At 40.2% G+C, this 22,217-nt stretch overlaps 1 protein-coding gene across 9 annotated transcripts in view; it reads left to right on the plus strand.

The window, feature by feature from the left end:
* The window catches only part of QTGAL (queuosine-tRNA galactosyltransferase), a 268,261-nt gene that overhangs the window by 11,007 nt on the left and 235,037 nt on the right, over nucleotides 1-22,217 (plus strand). For 6 of the 9 annotated variants that reach the window (XM_078385931.1, XM_078385930.1, XM_020785917.3 and 3 more), the window contains exons 4-5: nucleotides 5,625-5,689; nucleotides 22,148-22,213. In XM_078385931.1, the coding sequence (XP_078242057.1) occupies nucleotides 5,625-5,689; nucleotides 22,148-22,213 (131 nt within the window). The remainder of the gene's footprint in view (nucleotides 1-5,624; nucleotides 5,690-22,147; nucleotides 22,214-22,217) is intronic. The other 3 variants (XM_078385936.1, XM_078385929.1, XM_078385932.1) reach the window with 1 other exon arrangement.

The following is a 22,217-nucleotide window of genomic DNA, read 5'->3' on the forward strand; positions in this document are numbered from 1 at the left end:
GAAGGGGACGATATGGAGGCAGTGACAGATTTTACTTTCTTGGGCTCCATGATCACTGCAGATGGAGACAGCAGCCACGAAATTAAAAGACGCCTGCTTCTTGGGAGGAAAGCGATGACAAATCTTGACAGCATCTTAAAAAGCAGAGAATCACCTTGCCAACAAAAGTCCGAATAGTCAAAGCTATGGTTTTTCCTGTAGTGATGTATGGAAGTGAGAGCTGGACCATAAAGAAAGCAGACCGCCGAAGAATTGATGCCTTTGAACTGTGGTGCTGGAGGAGGCTCTTGAGAGTCCCCTGGACTGCAAGGAGAACAAACCTATCCATTTTGAAGGAAATCAACCCTGAGTGTTCACTGGAAGGACAGATCCTGAAGCTGAGGCTCCAATACTTTGGCCATCTCATGAGAAGAGAGGACACCTTGGAAAAGACCTTGCTGTTAGGAAAGTGTGACGGCAAGAGGAGAAGGGGACGACAGAGGATGAGATGGTTGGACAATGTCATCGAAGCTACCAGAATGAATTTGACACAACTCTGGGAGGCAGTGGAAGATAGGAGGGCCTGGCGTGCTCTGGTCCATGGGGTCACGAAGAGTCGGACACGGCTAAACGACTAAACGAAACTAAACGAAACCATGTCAGGCAAAAAATAAAAATAAAGAAGTAGATATCTGCCCTGCAGTCCCACTTTTATGTCTGAAGAAATGGACTTGTCCACAAAAACTCAGTTTAAAATACATATAGCAGTCTTTAAGGTGCCACTATGTTTTTGCTGTCTTTATTTTTTTGTTTTGTTTTGTTTTTAGCTGTCTTGCTAGAATATAAAGGGAGGAGAAATCCTTGTTTATCAGGATCATTCTTCTGAAACATTTCATAAAAGATAAAAGAAAAGATTAAAGCTCTTTACCTAATTCCCTAGGCAAGAACAAATTCTCTTTCATTGGGGATACTCATTTAAGCTGGTGGTTCATCATAATAACGAGGCTGCTGTTATCTGCATGATTCAGCAAGTGGCAGAACTTGGGGAAGCTCTCACCAACCCATTCCTAAACACCTTGTGGCTATGCAGGACCACACTAAGGAAGTCGAAACTAAGATGAGGATTACATGAAACTGCTGAGAAACCATATCCTTAAAGAAAGATTGTTTACTTTTGCTGGAAATACTTTTAATACTGAACAGAGTTAGTTATAGTTCTGCCAGCATCTTGACTTCAACCAGTGTGAGAGAGATTAGCATCCAGCCAATATTTCTGCATCAGGATGGGCTACGTGTAAGATGGCTACCTGGAGACTTAATTGGAATTAGATATGTCCAGAGTTTACACATAGCACCAACTTGAAGTGGAAAAGAGCAGAGCAGAACTGGCAAAAAAACAACAACAGTAAGACTGTCTTGTCCCTCCACTCCTAGAATACCCATCTGTTTTGAGTGGATGAGTCTTTGCCTTAGTGTGTATGTGGGTTTGCAGTGCACAGGTATGTGGTGTTTACCAAAAATCCTTTCGAGCTTTTAAGACACACTTGCCATGTAAGGAATGACCACGTTCTGGGTCTCAGACTGTTCCATTGTCCTGCTAGGTTGGGACATTGTTTTGTTAAAGGCCTGTTTTAGATATCCACAGCTCTTAAGGGCTGTCTTCAAATGTCCATTTTCCATTTTTGGCTTCTGTGGAGGTGGGGATGTTTCTTGCTCTGTGGTTATCGCTAAAGAACTGGAAATCCCTTGGAGTAGATGGATTTTCTGGAGAATTATGTAAAACAATATACAGTAGAATGTAACAATATAGCCACTCCAGAAATTATTCACTAATACCTGGCAGAGGAGCAAAATTCCACACTTATGTTTTGAGCTGCATATCCCAGATGTGGCAACAAGAAGTTGACATTGGTGTACCAAGCCCCCTCCCCCCAAATACTGATAGCAATACTTGCCCAATGGTAGAACAAATTTATAACAGTTTAGAAAAACGCAGCTCAAGTAATGTTCATACCTGCTTGGCACTTCTTAGGTCCCACACTGATTCGAGCATTGAGCACAATACAGCATTGTAACAAAATGAAAAAGAGCAGCCCTTCTGTCCCTTGATACCTTAAAGCATTCAACCATATAGAATGGTCATAGTTACTTGGGCTCTCTAGGAAATCAGAATATGGGTTAGAAATAAATCAGACTTGTAGACAAGCTCTGCAAAGATTCCATAGCAAGAATTGTACACAACGGAAAAACTTCAGCTGGAGAGAAAGCAAGTCTTCGTACTTTCTCCTCTCTTGTTAACAGTAGAAGTGGAATCACTTGCAGAGCAGATTAGACTTAACCCAAATATCAAAGGAATAAAAATAAATACTCAGGACCATGTAAGTGACAATATATTTCTTAGAAGAACCAAAAATGGCCACAATAGCTCTTAAACTAATTTTAGAAGAGTTCACAAAATACACAGGACTTGAAATGAATTATTCTGCCTGAACAATCCATCACAAATGCAACCTGAAATTAATAAATTAATAAATAACAACAACAATAACAATCAAACTTTGCTTTTCAAGCTTGAAGTGTCTGGGAATTTCAACAAAAACACCATAAGAAATATGCAGAAATTACACAGTGTTGTTATTGATGATGCTTTTGGGTGCCATCAAGTCTTGTGGAGACCCTAATAGAGTATTTGGGTTGTGTTAGGTGTTGAAGGAATGATTTATCATTGTGATCTGCCCCAAGTCAATTTCCATGGCTGAACAGAGTTTTGAAATCAGTCTCGTGAGCCCCGAGCTCCTGAATGGTGATTCTCACAGTGTTATTAAAATTGGTTTAAAGTAAAATTAAAGCAGTGGGACATAATGCAGCTATCAGTGTTAAAAGAAATAGTAATGATTAAATCCTTTATCCTGCCAGGAGTCATGTTTCTACTTCAAGCTCTCCCAGTAAAACAGGGAAGCACTGTAATTAAACAATATAAAAAACATTGATAGCATTAAATACGTTATGGAAAATGAATGTATAGAAATCCATGAAAAATCAAATGTATTTATTTTAAAAGCCCCAGAATACTTGTATTTTTTGATTAAACATTTTTTTTTCCTGGGGAAGAATTTGTTGCTCCACTCTAGTCTCTGTAATTTCTACTGTAGGATATAATCTTTCCAAACAAGCTAAATCATCTGAGGATGTGATTGTGTTTTGCTGAGCTTGTCAAACATTTACATTTAGTTTGTAGCACTGTCTTCAAACCCTAATGAGGACTGAGCACACTCAATATCTACTGATACTGTGTTAGTGGAAATAGAATGAATGCAAGGAACTGGAGTGCTTTACCCTGTACTATTTTGTTGCCAAGTTCTCCTTTATATCTCGTATGTCTGTAATGCACGAGAGATGCTCAGAGGGGATGGGTTAAAATGTACTTTTAAAAAGCGTGTTCTAGAATATTTATTTATTTAAAATATTTTCAGCCTGCCTTTCTCCTTAAAAGTGACCCAAGATGGCTTATAGAATTAAAAAGATAATATTTAAAAGCTAAAAACAGTAGGCACACAAATATTTAACAAGAATTCAACAAGTAAATAATTCAACAAGTTAAAATGGTAAATAAAATCAATACCAAAACACGTTTAAACAACAGACCGTAACAATCCATTTAAAAAACCCTCTCAGAATATAAAAGTGTAAATGAAGTAGGGTGGAGAACGACCATAATGTATGATAGTAAGATTCTAAAAACGTGGTAGTGGCATGCAAGGTACTTGAAACTTCGCTGTGTTGTGTCTGTATTGTCATGAACTTACTTGAAGGAAGAAGCAATGCTTCAGTTCAAGTTAATCTTGGTATCAAGAAATAGGATTGGGACCTCAGAGTGTTAAATGAAAGCAGTCTGGAGATGCCCCACAGTCACCAGACATCATGATCTTACGGTTGATAAAGAGTTTAATGTGCGTATTATTTGCCTCTTAGCATCTACTCTACCTAGAGGTTTATGTTCTGATTGTAAAACTAGACCTTTTACAACATCTCTTCGTGGGACTTCTGTCGTTGCTTCTGTTTTTTTGTCCATTAGCTTCTTTTCAGTCAGATGAATATTTTGTCCTTTTTATTTTATATGGAAGTATTTTGGATAATAAACATGAGAAATGATTTCATTATTTTGCTTATTTAAAAGATTTGGTCATTTTATTGCATGTAGTATGAATTCTGGAAAAATAACACACTGCAAAGTTGTATGCAGTTTGAATAATTTTTTTTGTATTGTTATTGTGTATTGATCCTGTAGAAAATGGAGACGTTGTTTGTTTTGTTTCTCCTTTGTATGTCCCATCTGTTTTTATTCAAAAAGCTCAGTGCAGCTTACATGTTTTGTTTTTGCCATTCTTGTCTTCAGCACAATAATCCTACAGGTTAACTTAGAATGGTGCAAAATTTTTTATAGAAGTTATCACAGACTTAGGACCTGTTAACCTGTTCCCCAGTTAAGACGTAATAGGCTGCTCCACCAAACTATGGCTTGTTTTCTCACCAAAAAAAAAAAAAAAAGGGAGAGCTTGAAAGTGCACTGTTCCTTTTCCTTATTTCATATCCTGTCTGTAGAGAATACTTAAACAGGTGTGGATAGAGTTTAGACTTCCAGACAGATGCAAAAGAGAGTTCAGGAAGTCAGATGTTGAATTGCACAACAAGATGCCTCTGAATGCTTGCTCAATTAGGATCAGGATTTTGGATTTCTAGGACTTCTGCTCCCAGAATTTGCCTGGAATCCTACCCTGCCACCCATTAGGATCTATAGTGGGAGCTTTTTGTGGAACCCATCCTCTGAAGCTTGCAACAATTCCCAGGAAGCATTGGGACTCTCAGTGACCACTGGGGCCATCTTCTTCCTCTTCAAAGCAAAATCACATGGAATGTGGCATATATGGCGGTAGGGAAACATCTCTTTTGCCTTCTGGTTTAGCTCTCTCCCTTCCAGAATTCTACCTGGAGGGTTCCAGACAAATTCTGACATTGGGAGTCCAAGAAATCAAAAAATGCCATCTTTAATGCTCAATCCAGGAATTCCTTTTCTGTGCCAGAACTAGAGCTGCCAGACAAAACCTCTCATATGGTAATTTTTGTTTTTCTTGATTTTCTAGTTTAAGAAAAAATTGGGGATGGCATTTTTGCTACTGCTGCTGCTGCTGTTAAATTGCTGGGAATTGGGATTTCTGGATGATATACAGTATTGAAAATTACCTAGAGATGTACTATGATCTTATTTCTGCTTGTCTCTGCCTTGAACCCTGTTTTTCCCATGACACTTGTCTCCATCCATATCAGGATTCTAAGCTAGTTGAGCACATGGAAAGAAAGAGGGGAAGGGGGGCGAAGGTCATCCGTCACTCACTGATGTGTGATGATTTGTTGGAGTAGGCCAAGATAGCTGAAAGGGGCTCTGTCCCATAGGTGCACAAATCAAACCTCTGTGGGTGTTTGCTTAATGGGGGATATGCTTCTCAAAATTCAGATTGGCAAGGAAGTCGGTTTATGTGTGGATTTCGAGATATTTTTCCCCTTAATGTTACGAACATTGAATAGGAAAAAAAAAACACATTGTAATTATATTCATTTAATACTCTTTCCTTTTACTTTATCAACAGTGGGCTTTGCTAAAAATCATGCAGTAGATCAGAGTTCTGGGATGTATCTCTGCTTTCTGGATTCCGTAAGTGAACTTTGTTTTTTGCTGCCAACTAGTTTATATGAAGTATACCATTGTGAAATGGCCCGCTTGTCCCACTTTTGACAATTGTCTGATGGTGGCTGGTTTCCAAATTTTGTTATGTAAGTATTTCATGTGGTTATGGTGATTAGTCCAATTTTGTAATAAGCCTTAATGAATTTTAAATCTATATCTCCATATGGCCGTGTTCTGAAGGTTGTTCTTCCTAACGTTTCACCAGTCTCTGTGGCTGGCATCTTCAGAGGAACAGGAGTAGAAACTCTGTCCATGTCGAGAATACTATATCTCCATATTTAGACCTAAAAATGTTGGCAGTTTAATGCCCAGATTCCATTCACTTGGACCAAAGGTCATGCTGTGTATAACATGATGGGCCATTTCTTTCAGACATAAGCTTTGCAATGTAGCAAAGTTTATGGTGTGCCCCAGTCTGGTGACTTTGAGACATGTTACCCTATAACCTCACCACTCTAGCCTGCATGTCCAATAATGCCAGAAAGGGAAAGGCTGCTGAATGCTAAAGGCTGATGAAGGTTGAGAGGAGCTACCCCAAGATCTTGTATGAACTCATACCTCTTATCTGAGTATGTTGCAGTTAGAAGTGAGTTCTGGCTTCTTTTGGTGATTCTATTCTCCCCTTTTTGTATAATATGTGTAATTACATTACAAACATGTTTTTTAAACATTGATTCCTGAAACTGACTTAAAGCTAAGCTTCTTTCTTATTGGAAGCATGCTGCAACAAAACTAGAAGTTTTTATTTCTTTTCAGTAGCAGAATATGTTTAATTTTATTTATTTAGTTTTTATACAGCCTGACTTAGTGACAGTTCACGACTCTGGGTGATGTACAAAGAAACAGAAAATCTCAATAAACAAAATACAGTAATAGAAATGCAAAATGAATAGCACAAGTACGTAATTATCAACCAAAGAAGAAAAAGAGGAGGAGCATTAAAAACACATATAGTGACAGTCAAACATGGGTCTATGACTATTCCCTCAGTGGAAGAAAGTTTTTAAATGCCTTTTTGTGGAGTTCTGCCTTGACCAGTCTTGTAAATGTATCAAGGGAGGGGGCCTGGCACATCTTCAGAGGAAGGACATTCCACAATGAAGTGGCCACCGCTAAGAAGGCCTGGTTTCTTGGGCTCTCTCAGGGTGGCCACCTTGAGGAACATGGCCTGGGAGGAGCAGGTGACTCGGTAGTTGCTCTTTGGGAGAGGCACTCTGCCAGTTAATGAGGTCCCAATCTGTTCAGAGCTTTATATGTCAGTACCTTGAATGTGGAACGGAAACAGACAGGGAGCAAATGCAAACAGGTCAGGATCAGGGAGATACTGTCTACTGTAATCAAATTTACCTGCACCTGAAATCAATCTGTCTACCATGTTTTGAACCTGCTGGAGTTTCTGTACCATCTTCAGAGGTAGCTCTATGTAGAGAGTGTTACAATAGTTAATTTTTAGATCTTTTTGAGATCTAGAATAGATCTTTCTTGCTGCTATTGAAAATAGTTGTAGACAATGTAGTTTCTAAATGTGAGAGGACCCTCCTATTTTTTTTTGGTTTTTTTTGGTTTGTTTTTTGTGTGTGCTTGTTGTATAGTAGCAAGGCTCTTAGCAGTGCACAAATTCTCTGGTATCTTTTCTGGTCCCTAGCTGGGGTAGGAGGTGAATCAACGAAATATTTTTAGAATGGAGTGGTGGTGATAGGTATACAGTGGTGCCTCACTTAACGAGCGCCCCGTTGAGCAATTAAATCGCTTAACGAGGGGCTCTGGCCCATCGCTGGAGCATTCGCTCAGCGATGGCCCCTATGGCATTTTTTCGGTTTGCGATATTTGCTAAGCGATTCGCTTAGCGAATATTGCATAACAAAGCGGGGGAGAACAGCTGATCGGCGGTTCCAAAATGGCCGCCGGAAGGTCCGCGCCGCATTTTCGCGCCCTGCCCTCGCTTACCGAGGGCGCGAAAATGGCGGCGCTATGGAGGAAGATCGCTTAACGGTGAGTTTTAAAGCCATAGGAATGCATTGAACAAAGTTCAATGCGTTTCTATGGCTTTTTTATTTCCGTTTAGCGATGTTTCGCTATAGCGAAGGTTAATCCGGAACGGATTAACCTCTCTATGCGAGGCACCACTGTACTTGCTATTAGTTCCAAACCAATGACTGAGGAAACAGAGGAACACAGGCATTAAGTAATAAGGAGAGTAGAAGGAAATGAAATCTTAAGCCTGTGTTTTATGAAATGATACTTTATGGGTCCAAGAGTTTAAGACAGTGTGTTCCTGCTCTGTTGCCAGTTTTGCTCCAGTCCTGTTAGTCAGGGGAGAGTGACAGCTTCCTGGAAAAACAAGGAAATTTAAGTGTTGTTCTGAATGAAACAGCCTAGAAGATAATTGCTCCTATCAAAAGGGCTCTGGGTGAAACAGCGTAGAGGATGTTAGCTTTACCCATGGCAAGATGTCCGAGTAACTTCTGAGAGTTTTGATAGTGTTTGCAAGGGACTAAGACCTTTCCATGCCATTCCCTGTGTTTTTGAGGAGGTAATTACATTGAGTGGCTCATTCTTTTACACTGTATAGTCTTTCTCTTCTCATGATAGGCAAGACATTCTGTCTTGCAACTGTGGGAAGACTAAAGTTACTTTGAGTAAATGTCTCAGTTGCTTGCTTTAGTCCCTCTCGAAATGTTTGGTGGAGGAGGGGGGCTGTTAAAAAATTGGCCATTTATAAATTGCATCTGACATGAACACTTTCAGTCATTTTTATATTTACAAGAATGTTTTATATTTTGGACCGGGCAGTTATTGGTCAAAATCCTGTTGATATAACTGCACCGGTGTCATCTGGCTTGGGCACTAGAAAGATTTAATTTAAATTCACTGAAGGTTTTCTATCCACCCTTTCAGATCCTGAGGCTCTCTAGAGTTCACTTTTACTCTGGGGATGGTTGGTAGGGGGAGGTCTTTAATAGTGAAAAATTCATTGCTAGCAGTCCCAATCCCATCAACGACAACAATCCGGCAACATTTTTTTTTAACTGTTAAAAGATCCCTTCCATTCTGAGGGCTCCAAAGGTTTGCCTAGGGAGCCTTGGAACTTGAGATGGGGAGGTTAAGAAACTTTCCATGAGTTTAAATGAAATCTTTCCAGTGCCCTCACTGGGTTATGCTGTTGCAAGGTTAACACAAGAGGACTTTGCCCTATGGAAGATGTCTCATGATGCAGACAGGCATGGGGAAGGACTTTATGACAAATACCAATATGTTATGCACTGTCTTTTTAATGAAATCCAGTGATATTGTATAAGCGATGTGGTGACGCTGTGGGTTAAACCCCATAAGCCTCTGTGTTGCAAGGTCAGAAGACCAGCAGTCGTAAGATCGAATCCACGCGACAGAGTCAGCTCCCGTTGCTTTGTCTCAGCTCCTGCCAACCTAGCAGCTCGAAAGCATGCAAATGTGAGTAGATAAATAGATACTCACCAGGGTGGGAAGGTAATGGCGATCTGTGTCTAGTCACGCTGGCCACGTGACCATGGAAACTGTCTTCAGACAAACACTGGTTCTACAGCTTGGAAACTGGTATGAGCACCACCCCCTCAAGTCAGACACGACTGACCTAAATGCCAAGGGGAACCTTTACCTTTACCTATTGATATTGTCAGATAAAATTCATGGGTTTTAGCAGCAGTGTATGGATGATGAATTCAAAGCTGATCTGGCACCCTTGGAGTCAGACTCTTTGAGGACCATTTTTTTTTTGTAGGAGCCAAAGAAAGAAAATATTGCCAATGTGCTCTAAAGAAGCAAAACCTCCAAAAATGATAAGGTCTTCTTGTTCCTTGAAGCTAAAACTGAAACAGGAATGTTAGAAAAGTTAAATAACCCTGCAATAAATTAAGAAGGAAATTTATTTACCTGGTAAGGACTATCTGTTTTGCCCCACAGAGCAAATGCGGCTTCTCCCTAGCAGTATAGTCCTAATCATATATGTCTCTTTTAAAAACATTTTTCAATGCAGACCATCCAGTGTATGTGGCTTTTGGGTACACCTAAGCTTTTCCTTTAGTGGTTTATACATCACAATATGTTCATGAAGCTTCCTGGTTGCTTTCCTCCCAAAAGAACCCCAAAGAAGTCCATTTTGAAAGAACACCTTTTATATAGGAAGTATGATTACTTGTTGTGCCCTTTAATATAGTCCTATATGAACTTCTCTCTTGCTCTTCTTTCATTGGAAAGATATAAAACCTTAATTCAATGTTTACAAGCTTTTATTGCATAGATATATGTGAGGGGGCTGCTTCTGGTGCCTTTAGCAGGCTGCCTACCCTTGCCCCAGATCCTGTATTGGGCCCTTATTGGCCTGCTAGAATGTGTGGCACATGGGGCACAGACAAGGAGATGCAGGTTGTAGGTGGAGGAGAGGAGGTAAAGGTTGATATGACCCACTTGGCAGGAGCCAAGTATAAAGGAATGGCAGAAGGAAGAAGAGGGGTCTTGTGCCTGATGCTGTCAGCTGATTCTGAAGAGAAGAGTAGGATAAAGCAGAGGAGGAGTTGGGGTCTTCTGTGCCTCATGGGAGGTGCTGGTTCAGAACCCATGGACAAAGGTTTGAGAGGACGTTCCAGTGCCCAAGAGGGGAGGAAATGGCAGCAGAGTACTTTTATTGAGTCCACTAGAATCCCTGGCTCCAGCACCCACCCCTCTCAGCAACTGGAGGGGCACCCAGCACCCTCGCCAACCCGGTGGAGGCACTGAAGCTGAGAGGCTTCATTGATTTTGACTCTTTGTTTTGTAGATTCTCAGCTGTATCTGTGATAGCACAAACATAAAAGCTCTGTTTCATTGTGATTAGCAGAGTTTATTCTACCCACAGTGGTTGATAATAGGGCTGTGTTGTGTGAACAAGTTAAATGGAGATTTAAGACATAAGCAATCAGTGCACCAATATGAATGCCCCCCTCCAAATCTATCAAGATGTACATGGACTAGTGCTCTGTTTTGCAGAAGCACGCTTGTGTAGGACCTGTCAGGGAACATTCTAAAGGTGAGCAATTTAGATGTAAATTCACCCCCTGCTTCCCATTGTACGTGCCCACATGGGGGAATCTCCCTGATGTTCTTGCTCAGTTTCTTTCTGACCTCCATGATATTGAATCTCTTTTTGTTCTTTTGTTTTGTTCTTTTATTTTGGTTTATGAAATAAATGGTGAGGCTAAGCATGCGTTGCATTGATAATATCTGAGTTGGCCTTTGAGTGTCCACGTTTTTAGATTGAGAAAAACTGATATAACACAGCTATTGCCATTATAGTTAATGTGCCAACAATGATGCAGCAGCATTTCCTTTTTTTCTTCCTTACTTTCTTTTTTTCCTGGATATAGTCCAGTATCCAACAATACAAAATACAGAGGTGGAATGTTTTCTTTCCGTAGTGTTCAAATAGGTATGTTTCCAACATCGGGTACAATGTCTTTTGGCACAAATATACATATTTTACTAGTCAAGTCCTTTGAAATTATTCCCAGTAAAATGTTTATGATCTGCTACAGTACAGCTGAATCTGGAAAAATATTCAGTAGGGGGTCTGTTGCATTCCCACATCCCTTTATTCTTGCATGTTTTGATTGGTAGATTAGGATTTTGAATTACCATCATGTTTTTGGATTTATTTTGTGAAATAACATTAACATCTGGTATGCTGATAAATATATTAATTTTCTGTGAATTGCCCTGCCCATTTTTAGCAGTATACAGAGTAAAGAACAATTTGTGAGATCAGTGTGCATCTAGGAATGATTTGGTATTCTCATTAAAAGCAGTTTCTTAGTGCTATGCAGTAATGGCTGAAAAACAGATGGTACCAGCTGTGTGACCACATTGTCTATAACTGCCTCCATATCCATTCTTCATTCTTGGTTTTGGTTCATTAACTCAGCACTGAATTTTTGAGAGTCAGTTATATGGAATGTGTCTGAATATTGCCAAAAAATCTACAATTCAGGAAAAATAAATGTACTTGCACTTTGTAGCTCCGCCCCCAGGTTGATTCAGTATTTTTTTCTGCATGTTAGACTTGCACAGATGTAACATGCATGACACACATTTGAACATACAGAAATTATTTGAACAGCTTGGATGCCGTATTGCAATGTTTCTCTTGCTTCCTTGGCAATAAGAGGTAGCAAACCTGGGCTATGAAGCTGAAGAAACAGCAAGTTATTTCTGTGATGGCACACTCATTGGAGTAGTATGTATATATCGTACATGCGTGGTTTAGTTTTTTACCTCTGAAGTAGATAAAATGATGGTCCAGTGTATCTTGTATTCTTCACTCAGATATCAGAAATTGGGTGCAAAAGTAGGTCTTGCTTCCCAATCTGTTTATGGAATTGATTATATTTGCTTTTATACAGAGCAAATAATTGCATAGCACAAAGAAACTGCTTCCAATGAGAATACCAAATCATTCCTAGATGCACATTAATCTCACAAATTGTTCTTTACTCTGTATACTGTTAAAAATGGGCAGGGCAATTCACAGAAAATTAATATATTTATCAGCATACCAGATTTTAATGTTATTTCACAAAATAAATCCAAAAAACATGATAGTAATTCAAAATCCTAATCTACCAATCAAAACATGCAAGAATAAAGGGATGTGGGAATGCAACGGACCTTCAACAGCGTATTGTAAGGTATCAATTTCAGCATCTTTTTTCAAAAAGAAGTTCAAAGATGTTATTGCTATGATTTTTTTTAAAAAAGAAACTGGCCATAGTTTGTTTATTTGCTCACGGTTCAAGCTGGCTTTCTGAGGACATGCTTTATTGAGATTTCTTTACATGAATTGGAGACGTCTCCATTCTTGTAAAATTGGCCATGGTGCAATAGATGTTAATTCAATAATAAACTTTCAAAGTGCATTTTCCCCCTACAGTGCAGTATTAAAAACCCCTTTAAAGTCCTTAAAAAGAGCTCATTGGTTTTATTCTCTAATATAAGGGTGCAGAAACTGTGGAGGGATGCAGATTCTCCACCCCGCTCCAGTAGGAAGACTTTGCGGTGCCCTACTTGAAAGTTAGTTCACAATTAGTCACACAAGTATATGTTGGTCTTGGTGCTTGTTCAGCTCCTACTCTGTGCTGAATGTGTTAAGAAGTCATACTGCTATTTTCAATTATATCTGTGCCTTATGAGCTTTTTATATGTGTACTGGGGGAGAGTGACATCTGTGGATTTAAGACTTGGAGGTGGGTGGAATCCAAAGTTCTTCTTCGTGGCCTCTATGAATGCACACAAATGTGTTGTTCTGCACCTGTGCAGGATGTCTTGGAAGTTTCTAGAGCTTAAAAACACATGATTAGTAGGATGTTCCCCTGTGGAGCACATGCTCTGCCTGCCCAAGGTCCTCTCAGTTCCTTTTAGCCGCCGCGTAGGTTAGACGTATATCGGACGGCTAGAGCAACTTCTTTCAAATTGGTACTCTGTACCTTACCCTTTTTTTCTCATCTACCTTTCTGTTTTCAATCAACGTTCTCCCATGAGTTGTTTTTCTTTTGCCCATTGAATTTTATCCCTTTTTGTTCTCTCCTTCACTCCCCAACCTATCCTCCCTCCCCTGTCTTTCCCCTTCCCTTCCTGCCTTTTATGGCCTCTCTAGCGCCATTCAAGCGGTGTGTGCTTTACACTAATAAGATCCCACAATCGGATGGACCCAATCACTGTCTTTTCTGTTTGGGTGAAGAGCACCAGGCACAATCTTGTTCTGTGTGCAAGAGGTTCACTAAACCAGCTTGAAACTTCGGCTTCAGAGATTTAGATCTCTTCTCCAGGAGAAATCTCTTCACCATCCATCCACATTGATGGAACCTACCTCATCACCGGTTCCACGCTCCTAGCCATCCAAGTCAATGTTGAGCCCGACGCTGCCATCACCAGGGCAAAAGGAACAATCCAAGTCAACATCGAGACCAAAGTCACTATTGAGGTCAGAAACCTCTGCTTCCCAGGCTAAAAGCTCTCCTAAAAGAAGAAAGGAAAAGAGCAAACCCCAAAAATCTAAAAACCTCTCCAAGGCCCTCCTTATGGAGCAACCTCCTCCATCACTTCCTTCTCCAATCTTGGAAGAATCATCCAGGGACACTCATGATTCTCCTTTACTGAGAGATGACCACTCTATACCTCCTGCATGGGCCTCCATAGCAGCAAGTAGCCTTGCTCCCACTCTTGGCCTTTCTGTGACTGATGATCACTCCAGCCAGGCCTCTACCCATTCTAGTTCTGCATCAACAGGACGGGTGATACCGATACTACTTTCTGATTCTGATTCTCCCTGACGATCTCCCAGAAAACACACATCTAAGCCGAGACACCTCTCTCCACGTTATGATCCCCCATATGGAGAAGTCATCTGTTATCAGGAGCCAGCTCGTTACCATGACAAACTCCCTTGATAACACTACCAACCTCGGTATCACAAATGAGGTGACTACAGTGTTCCATATTACCCATCCTACGATGCATATATTCAAGAGGACATACCAAAACACGTCCCCTATGGCAAGCCTAAGAGGGTGCACTACACAATACCATACCAGGCATGACATTCTCCGTTGGCATCCCCTCTCCACCTCAACACGGACATCATAAACCTTCTTCACACGCTCCTCCTTCTGAACAAATTGCTTCCTCAAAACCATCTTGTAAACGTCATGACATCTTACCAGAACAGCCAACATCAAAACGGCCAGAACATTCAAAAGCGAAACAGTCTCGACATGAGCCTGTACCACCATCGGTAATGCAACATCATCAACCCTCAGTTCAAGCCACCACTACTTACAAGGGGCCTCCTCCTCCTCCCTCTGATCCGGCAGATCACAACCAATCAGATCTCCCCAACCTGCCTCTCCCTCCACATCATCTTCAACAGATCAAGTTTCTCATTCCAATGTCTCTCAAGAATCTCCATCTAACATACCTACCCCTGGATTGGATGTGGCTGACAACCACCCTCAGAGGATTTCACCTCCTGTTCCCAACTCGTTATGAGGATGGCCAAAGCCCTGGAACTCGACATCAAAGTACCACCACCACCCAAGCAAGATTGGGTGATATAAATTAGAATGAAATACCCCTGCTTAGCCTCGCCTTCATCCCTGCAATGCTAGATTTGGTCAAGGAGTCCTGGGACAAGCCTCCTTCATCTCTACAAATTTCAAGGAGAGTGGAGAATCATTATAAAACACACGGTACTGACACATCTTTCCTAACAAAGCACCCTACTCCCAATTCTATTATTGTGGAATCAAACCAATCCAGGGCTCAGAACGAATCATCAGTCGCCCCAAAAAACAGGGAAGGTAGAAAACTAGACATTCTTGGAAGACGACACTACTCTCTCACCTCTTTCCTGATGAGAGTAGCAAATTATCAAGTGTTGATGGACACATACAATTGTCAATTATGGAATGAGGTTCTCCTTATTCTTTAGACGGTCCCTGAAGCATCTAAAGGGGAAACTCTTAACATCCATACCGAAGTTTCTACGCTTGCTAAACAACAAAGAATTGCATCCCGACACGCTGCTGATGCCGCTCCAAAGCCATGGCCACATCAGTTGCTCTTCGATGCCATGCTTGACTCAGATCTGCAGGTATCTCTGATGACACCAGATTTCGAATCGAAGATTTACCATTCAATGGTGCTGACCTTTTTAACCAAAAGACAGTTGAGGTCATGGATAATTTGCATAAAATCAGGAAAACTGCTCGCTCTTATTCAACAACCTTATCGATTCCAATGACCTCAGTGGCGCAGACAGCAATTCATACAACAGCCTTATCAACCATACCAGCAACAATACAAGCCTTACAAGCCTCTGATGACTGAACAACCATTTCCGAATCAGACTACTTCCACCACTCTACCTTTTTGAGCTCAGGCCCGACATCAACGTCGACAAGCCTTTTGGTACAATCAAAAGAGGGGTAAGCAATACCGATAATTTTCTAAATTTGTCCTTTACACATCCAACATTTACCCAAACTCGTCTATACCCTTTTCTCCAATTTTTGACTCGTATCACTAATGACTGTTGGGTCCTATCTATAGTTGAACATGGCTATTATATAGAATTCCACCATATACTACCTCTTGGTCAAATTAAATATATCTCCTACTCTTACGCCCTGGAAGAAGAAGTTCCCCTTCTTCTACGCAAACATGCTATCATTCCTGCCCCAACGGAGAACCTTCATAACGGTTTCTGCTCACATTTTACAGTACCCAAGAAAGACAGAGGACTCTGTCCTATTCTTGATCTTAGATACCTAAATAAATTCATCCAACCCAAATGATCACATTGGACACTGCTATTCCCCTCCTTTCACAGGGAGACTGGTTTGTTCTCATCAACCTCAAGGATGCCTGCTTCCACATTTCCATTCATCTGAAACATCACAAATACCTTTGTTTTCATTTCAATGGCATTGCCTACCAATTCTGTTCACTCCCATTCAATTTGTCCACAACACCAAGAACTTTTACGAAATGCCTAGCACCAGTTGCAACATATCTTCGTCTACAGGGAATTACCATATTCCCTTACATTGATGACTGGCTCATCGTTTCCTACTCTTACCAAGCTGCTATCGACGCTACTCATATCACTCTAGATACCTTACAGCCCCTTGGTCTCAAAGTCAACTTCTCCAAGTCTTATCTCGAGCCTTCACAAACAGCCAAATAAATTGGTGCCTACCTCGATTCCACCAAAGCCCAAGCCTTCCTTCCTCCAGACCAGCTAAAAAAGTTAAAATTAGCAGTTCGACACTTCCAACCCCACGCTTCTCTAAATACATTGCTTAATTTTACACCTTTTCAACCTGGGACTCTCTCAAGCCACTCTCAGAGTTTATATCATTGCAATTATAGCTCATCAACCACCGGATGTGGAATCAGCAAAAATTTTCTCTCATCCAACCTTGAAAAGATTTTTGAAAGGACTTCGCAATATTTGCCCTCCACAGCAGCTTCCACTTTCTCAGTGGTGTCTCCAAACTGTTCTGAATGCTCTCACCAAACCACCATTTGAACCCATGGCTTCCACTAACTTCAAACTTCTTTCATTGAAGACTCTTTTCCTGGTAGGCACCACTTCAGCTTGTCGAGCGAGTGAGCTTTCTGCTCTCAGATCTGACTCTCCATACATACAGTTCCATCTTAACAAAGTCACGTTTTATCCAGATGTCTCATTCCTGCCAAAGGTAGTATCCAATTTTCATTTGAATCAACCTATCATCTTACCATCTCTCTTTCCTTCAGTGACTTCTGATCTTGAGCGCATGCTTCATTATACATAGAATAAAAACTTTCAGGGCATCTCCTCAGCTCTTCATTTGTTTTTGTGGACCTCATAAAGGCTCTCCAGCATCACCACAGACCTTGTCTCGATGGAGAGTTCAAGCCATCTCCCTGGCTTATGAGCTCGCAGGGAAAGAACCTCCTGACACCATTAAGGCCCACTCCACAAGAGCTATGGCTGCCTCAGCTGCATTTCAGATGGCATGGACATTTCCAACATTTGTCAGGTGGCCACATGGTCCAATCCATCCGCCATCACCTCACACTACAGACTGGATGTTCGAGCAAAGAATGATGCCCAGTTTGGGAAAGCTATATTGACATCCTTTCTTCAGTGACAGCCCACCAACCGGTAAGTGAGCTTGCTAGTCACCCAATTGTGTGCATTCACAGAGGCCACGAAGAAGAAAGAGAGGTTAACTGCCTGTAACCATAATTCTTCAAGTGGTCCTCTGTGAATCCACACATCCCGCCCATCCTCTGCTCTGTCTGACACTCAGTTGTCTTTATCTAACCTTTTTGACAGCGGCAGATTTTGGGAACTCAGAGGACCTTGGGCGGGCAAAGCATATACTCCATGGGCGAATGTCTTACTAGCCACGTGTTTTTAAGCTCTAGAAACTTCGGAGACGTCCTGCGCAGGTACAGAACAGCCCATTTGTATGGATTTATAGAGGACCACTCGAAGAACCATGGTTACAGGTAGGTAATATCTCTCTCTTTTTTCATATCCATGTCTGTTGATAGGCCTTTTGTCCACTAGCTGTTTATAATATAAGTTCTGATGGCCAGGGATAATCCAGTAGCAGCTTTAAAGCCCTAACTTTGCATGAAGAGTGTGTGTGGCCTCTCCCTGTGCCACTACTGCAAGTCGTTGCATTTCCATAGCATGGCTGCAATTACTGTCTAATGCATCAGCAAGTTACCAAGTAACTTTGGCTTGAAGTCATCTGAATTCACTCCGTAGAATTTGTAATTAAGATTTTTTTTAATCATGGGAAATAATATGTTGACAAATAAAAATAGATATGTATATTATATAATTTTATTTTGTTCAGTACTTGAAGCAGAGGGAATGATTCCTAGTTACTTTTCCCTAGTACAATTACTGTAAAATTACTGTACAATTACTGAGAGAGTAAACGTGAGGCACGTGAATGTCGACTTGAATGTGTTCCTTCCTAGTACATGGCTGTATAACTTGCAGGCCTCCCAGTACTGTATCAGAAGTACATCTGGGCTTGTTTAGAAATCCCTGATGACTTTTTATGTGAAATAAAGATCTCTTCACTCTTTCTTCTTTCAATAAATTGCATACCTACTCCAAATGGACTTTGGGGATCAAGAAGTGTATGGTTACCCATCAAATTCCATCTGTATTATTTTGGCAGTAGGTTATGAAATACATTTTCTGGTTTAGTGGCTGCTTAATGACAAAATATTTGAATTCCCTTTCGTTTGGTTTTGGGGGCACACTTTTTAATAGCATGATATGGTAGAGAAATCTAAATATATATACAGTATATGAATTTCTTTTGCATGAGGCTTTGATCAATTGCTGGCTCAAATTGCTGTAGGTTAGGTATACCTCCTGTTTCCAATATTTTTCTTTTTTGACCTCTTACTAGTTTTTTAAAGGAACTATTTCCACGTCTTTTTGTCACAATGTCACAGAGGCATAGAGGAGGCTGAGAGAGATTAACTGGCCCAAGGTCAATTCAGTGTACAGTCGTGCCTCGCTTTACAATTGCCCCACATTACGACGAAACCGCATTACGACGATCTTTTTGTGATTGCAATTGCGGTCGCAAAACGATGGTCTAAATGGGGTTTTTTCGCTTTGCGATGATCGGTTCCCTGCTTCGGGAACCGATTCTTCACAAAACGCGATTTTAAAACAGCTGATCGGCGGTTTCAAAATGGCCCCTGGGTAAACAAAATGGCTCCCTGCTGTTTTCTGGAACGGATTCCTTGCAAGACAGGCAGCAAAAACAACTGCCCTATGGAGGATCTTCGCTGGACGGTGAGTTTTGACCCCATTGGAACGCATTGAAGGGGTTTCAATGTGTTTCAATGGTTTCCCCCCCCCGCTTTACGATGTTTTTGCTTAACGGTGATTTTCCTGGAACGGATTATCGCCGTTAAGCGAGGCACCACTGTATTTTGTCACTCATTGTGTATTAGGACTTGGATCGGTTGAATCCCAGCCCAGCGCCCTGATCATTTATCACACTGGCTCTGTTGTGCACTTCTGTAATAATATCCCATCCAGCCGAGACTGTCCAGGTATATGCTGAGAATAATACCTCATCTTCTTCCTCAGATAACTTTAAGAAAATATTTATGTACAACGTTAGGAATTTAAGTTGTGACTGTGTTACTAGCTTTCCTCTGCGTCAGATAAGCAGTTTTGCTTTCCATATTTTTGTTTATTTTTAAGCTAATTAGATGGGGTTATTGGCACAGATTTTTAGCCTTATCACAGATTTGATAAACTGTAATATTGGGTTAGTATTAAAATTATGCAGATCTTAGAAAACAAAGAGGTAACTGGTGGGTTAGTCCTAGGCCTCAATAACTTCTTAACCCTCCTTATCAAATAACAGGATTCAATTCTAGGGATCACCCTTTTACGCGTCTTGGATGCCTTTTTTTGCACAAGCAAAGGATTTTAAGCCTATACCCCTCCCATGTGAGCAAGACCAGATATTTTGACAGAATGCTCCTCTGAGTTGATCTCATTCCAAAGATTCATCTGCATGGCAATGAGGGCGTACAGGCAAAGGGGACAGACAAGAAGGGTACATATAAGTGTGTAAGTCATTGGCAAAGGCATAACATAAAACTATTGTCAGACTTTCCATTGGTTTCATGGGAAAGTTAGACAGGAGGATCTTAAATCTTTTACATTCTGCAAGCCGTGTAAAATGAAGCGATAGAATTCTAGAACGTGCCACTTCCTCAAATAATTTTTTTGCATGTGGGAGCATTCAGAAATACAACTTCCATTTACATAGAGTCCACGGAGCATCTTCCATCAAATGTGCAGTTCTTTTTCTGGAAGAGTGAAGGCACTGGTTAAAAAAATGATAATTGGTTATAATATATAAAATAAATGCAAATCCAAAAGCAATTATTTTAAACTATATGCAGGATCTGTGATATATAGAATAGTCAGTGTGTGTTATTTAGGCCAGTGTTTTCTTTTTTGTGTGTGTCATTTTAGCTTTGACCTTTTTAAAAAAAACTGTTTAAAAAGAAAAAGACTATACTGTAATGTTGTTTCTACTGTTGCGAAGAATAATGTTTGACAAGTTGACTCTCATTGCCTGTCACCACATTTCTTGTAACTTGAATCAGTAGCTCATATACAGTATGAATGTGAGTGGTGACAATAGGGTTATAATAAGGTGACAATTCGATTAACAGCTCTGTTGTTTTAGGCCAGGAAATGGGTAAAACAGCACTTTTGTTTAATCTAGTGTTACTGACTCTTTAACCTTGCTTGGTAGCAGTGTTAGGATCTCAGATTCTGTGGTCAGCAACTAATGTTAACAGGCTAAAGTTTGATTTAATCCGCAAGTACCTAAGTAAGAGAGTGAAACAGGTGCTTTTGGATGCCAATTAAATATTGTGGTTTAATTGAAGCAAAGATCCACTTTTAACCTTTTACAGACTGAAAGTCAGAAACATATGCATCACAAGAGTTGCTTGGGAAAGGATTTTTATTATCTAATTTACTTAAAATATTTATATCCGCTTTTCTCCTCAAGAAGAGTACGGTACAGTACTTTTAAAGTGCTCTATACATAAAGTGTTCTGTACAAACAGTGAAGAATCTTAATAGCATTATACCAAAGAACTGTAATTTAGGGGGAGGAGGAAACTCTGAAAAATAAATTGGTTTGTAGTCTAAAGCCAGAATAAGTTGGCTAGATGTGAGCATGCAAAATACAAGCTCTGAACTGCTATCCCATATTATTCTTTAGGAGATAGATGCTTCTAAAATTGTGATAACAAAAGTGATTCTTCTTGCTTCAGGTGTTGCATACTGATATAACACGGGATAATTAGTTTTTGTTCAAGGTCACTTCTAGTTTTATCGTGTGTTTAAAAATATGGTGGTAACAGATTTAAGAACTATGTCAAGTTATCTGTAACACAATCCAAGGAATAATTAACCACCTAGAGTTCAAGAGAGCTTCCTCTGTTCTAGAGAATGTATGATTTTAGCCACTGGGTTCTTTCCCCTTGTCTTCTGTCTCTGTTTATCTCATACTTTTTCATGCAATTTGATATTTGTGTGTGTTTATTCTTGGATGAAATTATTTTAAGAGCATGATGTTGAGGTGAGTGAAACTTACTGTATTTGGTCTAATATAAACTAGATGCTGCTATAAAAAGTCCTGGTTTTGTTCTTTAATTCATGTTAATTATCTTTAGTGTTAAATGCTCTATATAGGAATAATTGAAAAAATGTAATAGCTGAGGTTTTTTTGAATAGAGTCGTGCCTCGCAAGACAAATTTAATTTGTTCTGCGATTAATGTTTTCTTGCGAAAAATTCATCTTGTGAAATGCATTTTCCCATAGGAATGCATTGAAATCTAATTAATGCGTTCCTATGGGCCAAAAAAGTCAGAACAAAGTCAAATTTGGTTTACAAAGGGTTTATTAAGTGCTCTTTAAAGCCATACATATCGTGCAGATGATTTTAAAAATTTCAATCAAAAAAGTTAACTTTTTAAACAGCATAGAAAAACATTTAAAAATCAGCAAACATGAGGCAGGAACAAAAAACGGAAAACATTCTTCTTGCGAAGCACGGCCATAGGAACATTTGTCTTGCGAGTCATCAGCCAAAACCATTTGTCTTGTGATTTTTTTGTCCTGCGAGGCATTTGTCTTGCGAGGTGCCACTGTATTTGCAGTATTGTTTGTCTTACAGTTCTGTCTACTGGTTAATATAATGACCAGTTATTTTGGCAACAGTCTCTACTATTATCTGAGAACAGCAATAGAGTCTATTCCTTATTCACTAACTGTGTGTCATTTATTAAAGGATGATGTGATGATGCCCCAGAGAATAAGGCTGCAATGGGAAGCTGCTATTCAGCATCCAAAATGTGTGA

The sequence above is a fragment of the Pogona vitticeps genome, chromosome 2, assembly GCF_051106095.1.
Source record: "Pogona vitticeps strain Pit_001003342236 chromosome 2, PviZW2.1, whole genome shotgun sequence".
NCBI classification, from domain to species: Eukaryota; Metazoa; Chordata; class Lepidosauria; order Squamata; family Agamidae; genus Pogona; species Pogona vitticeps.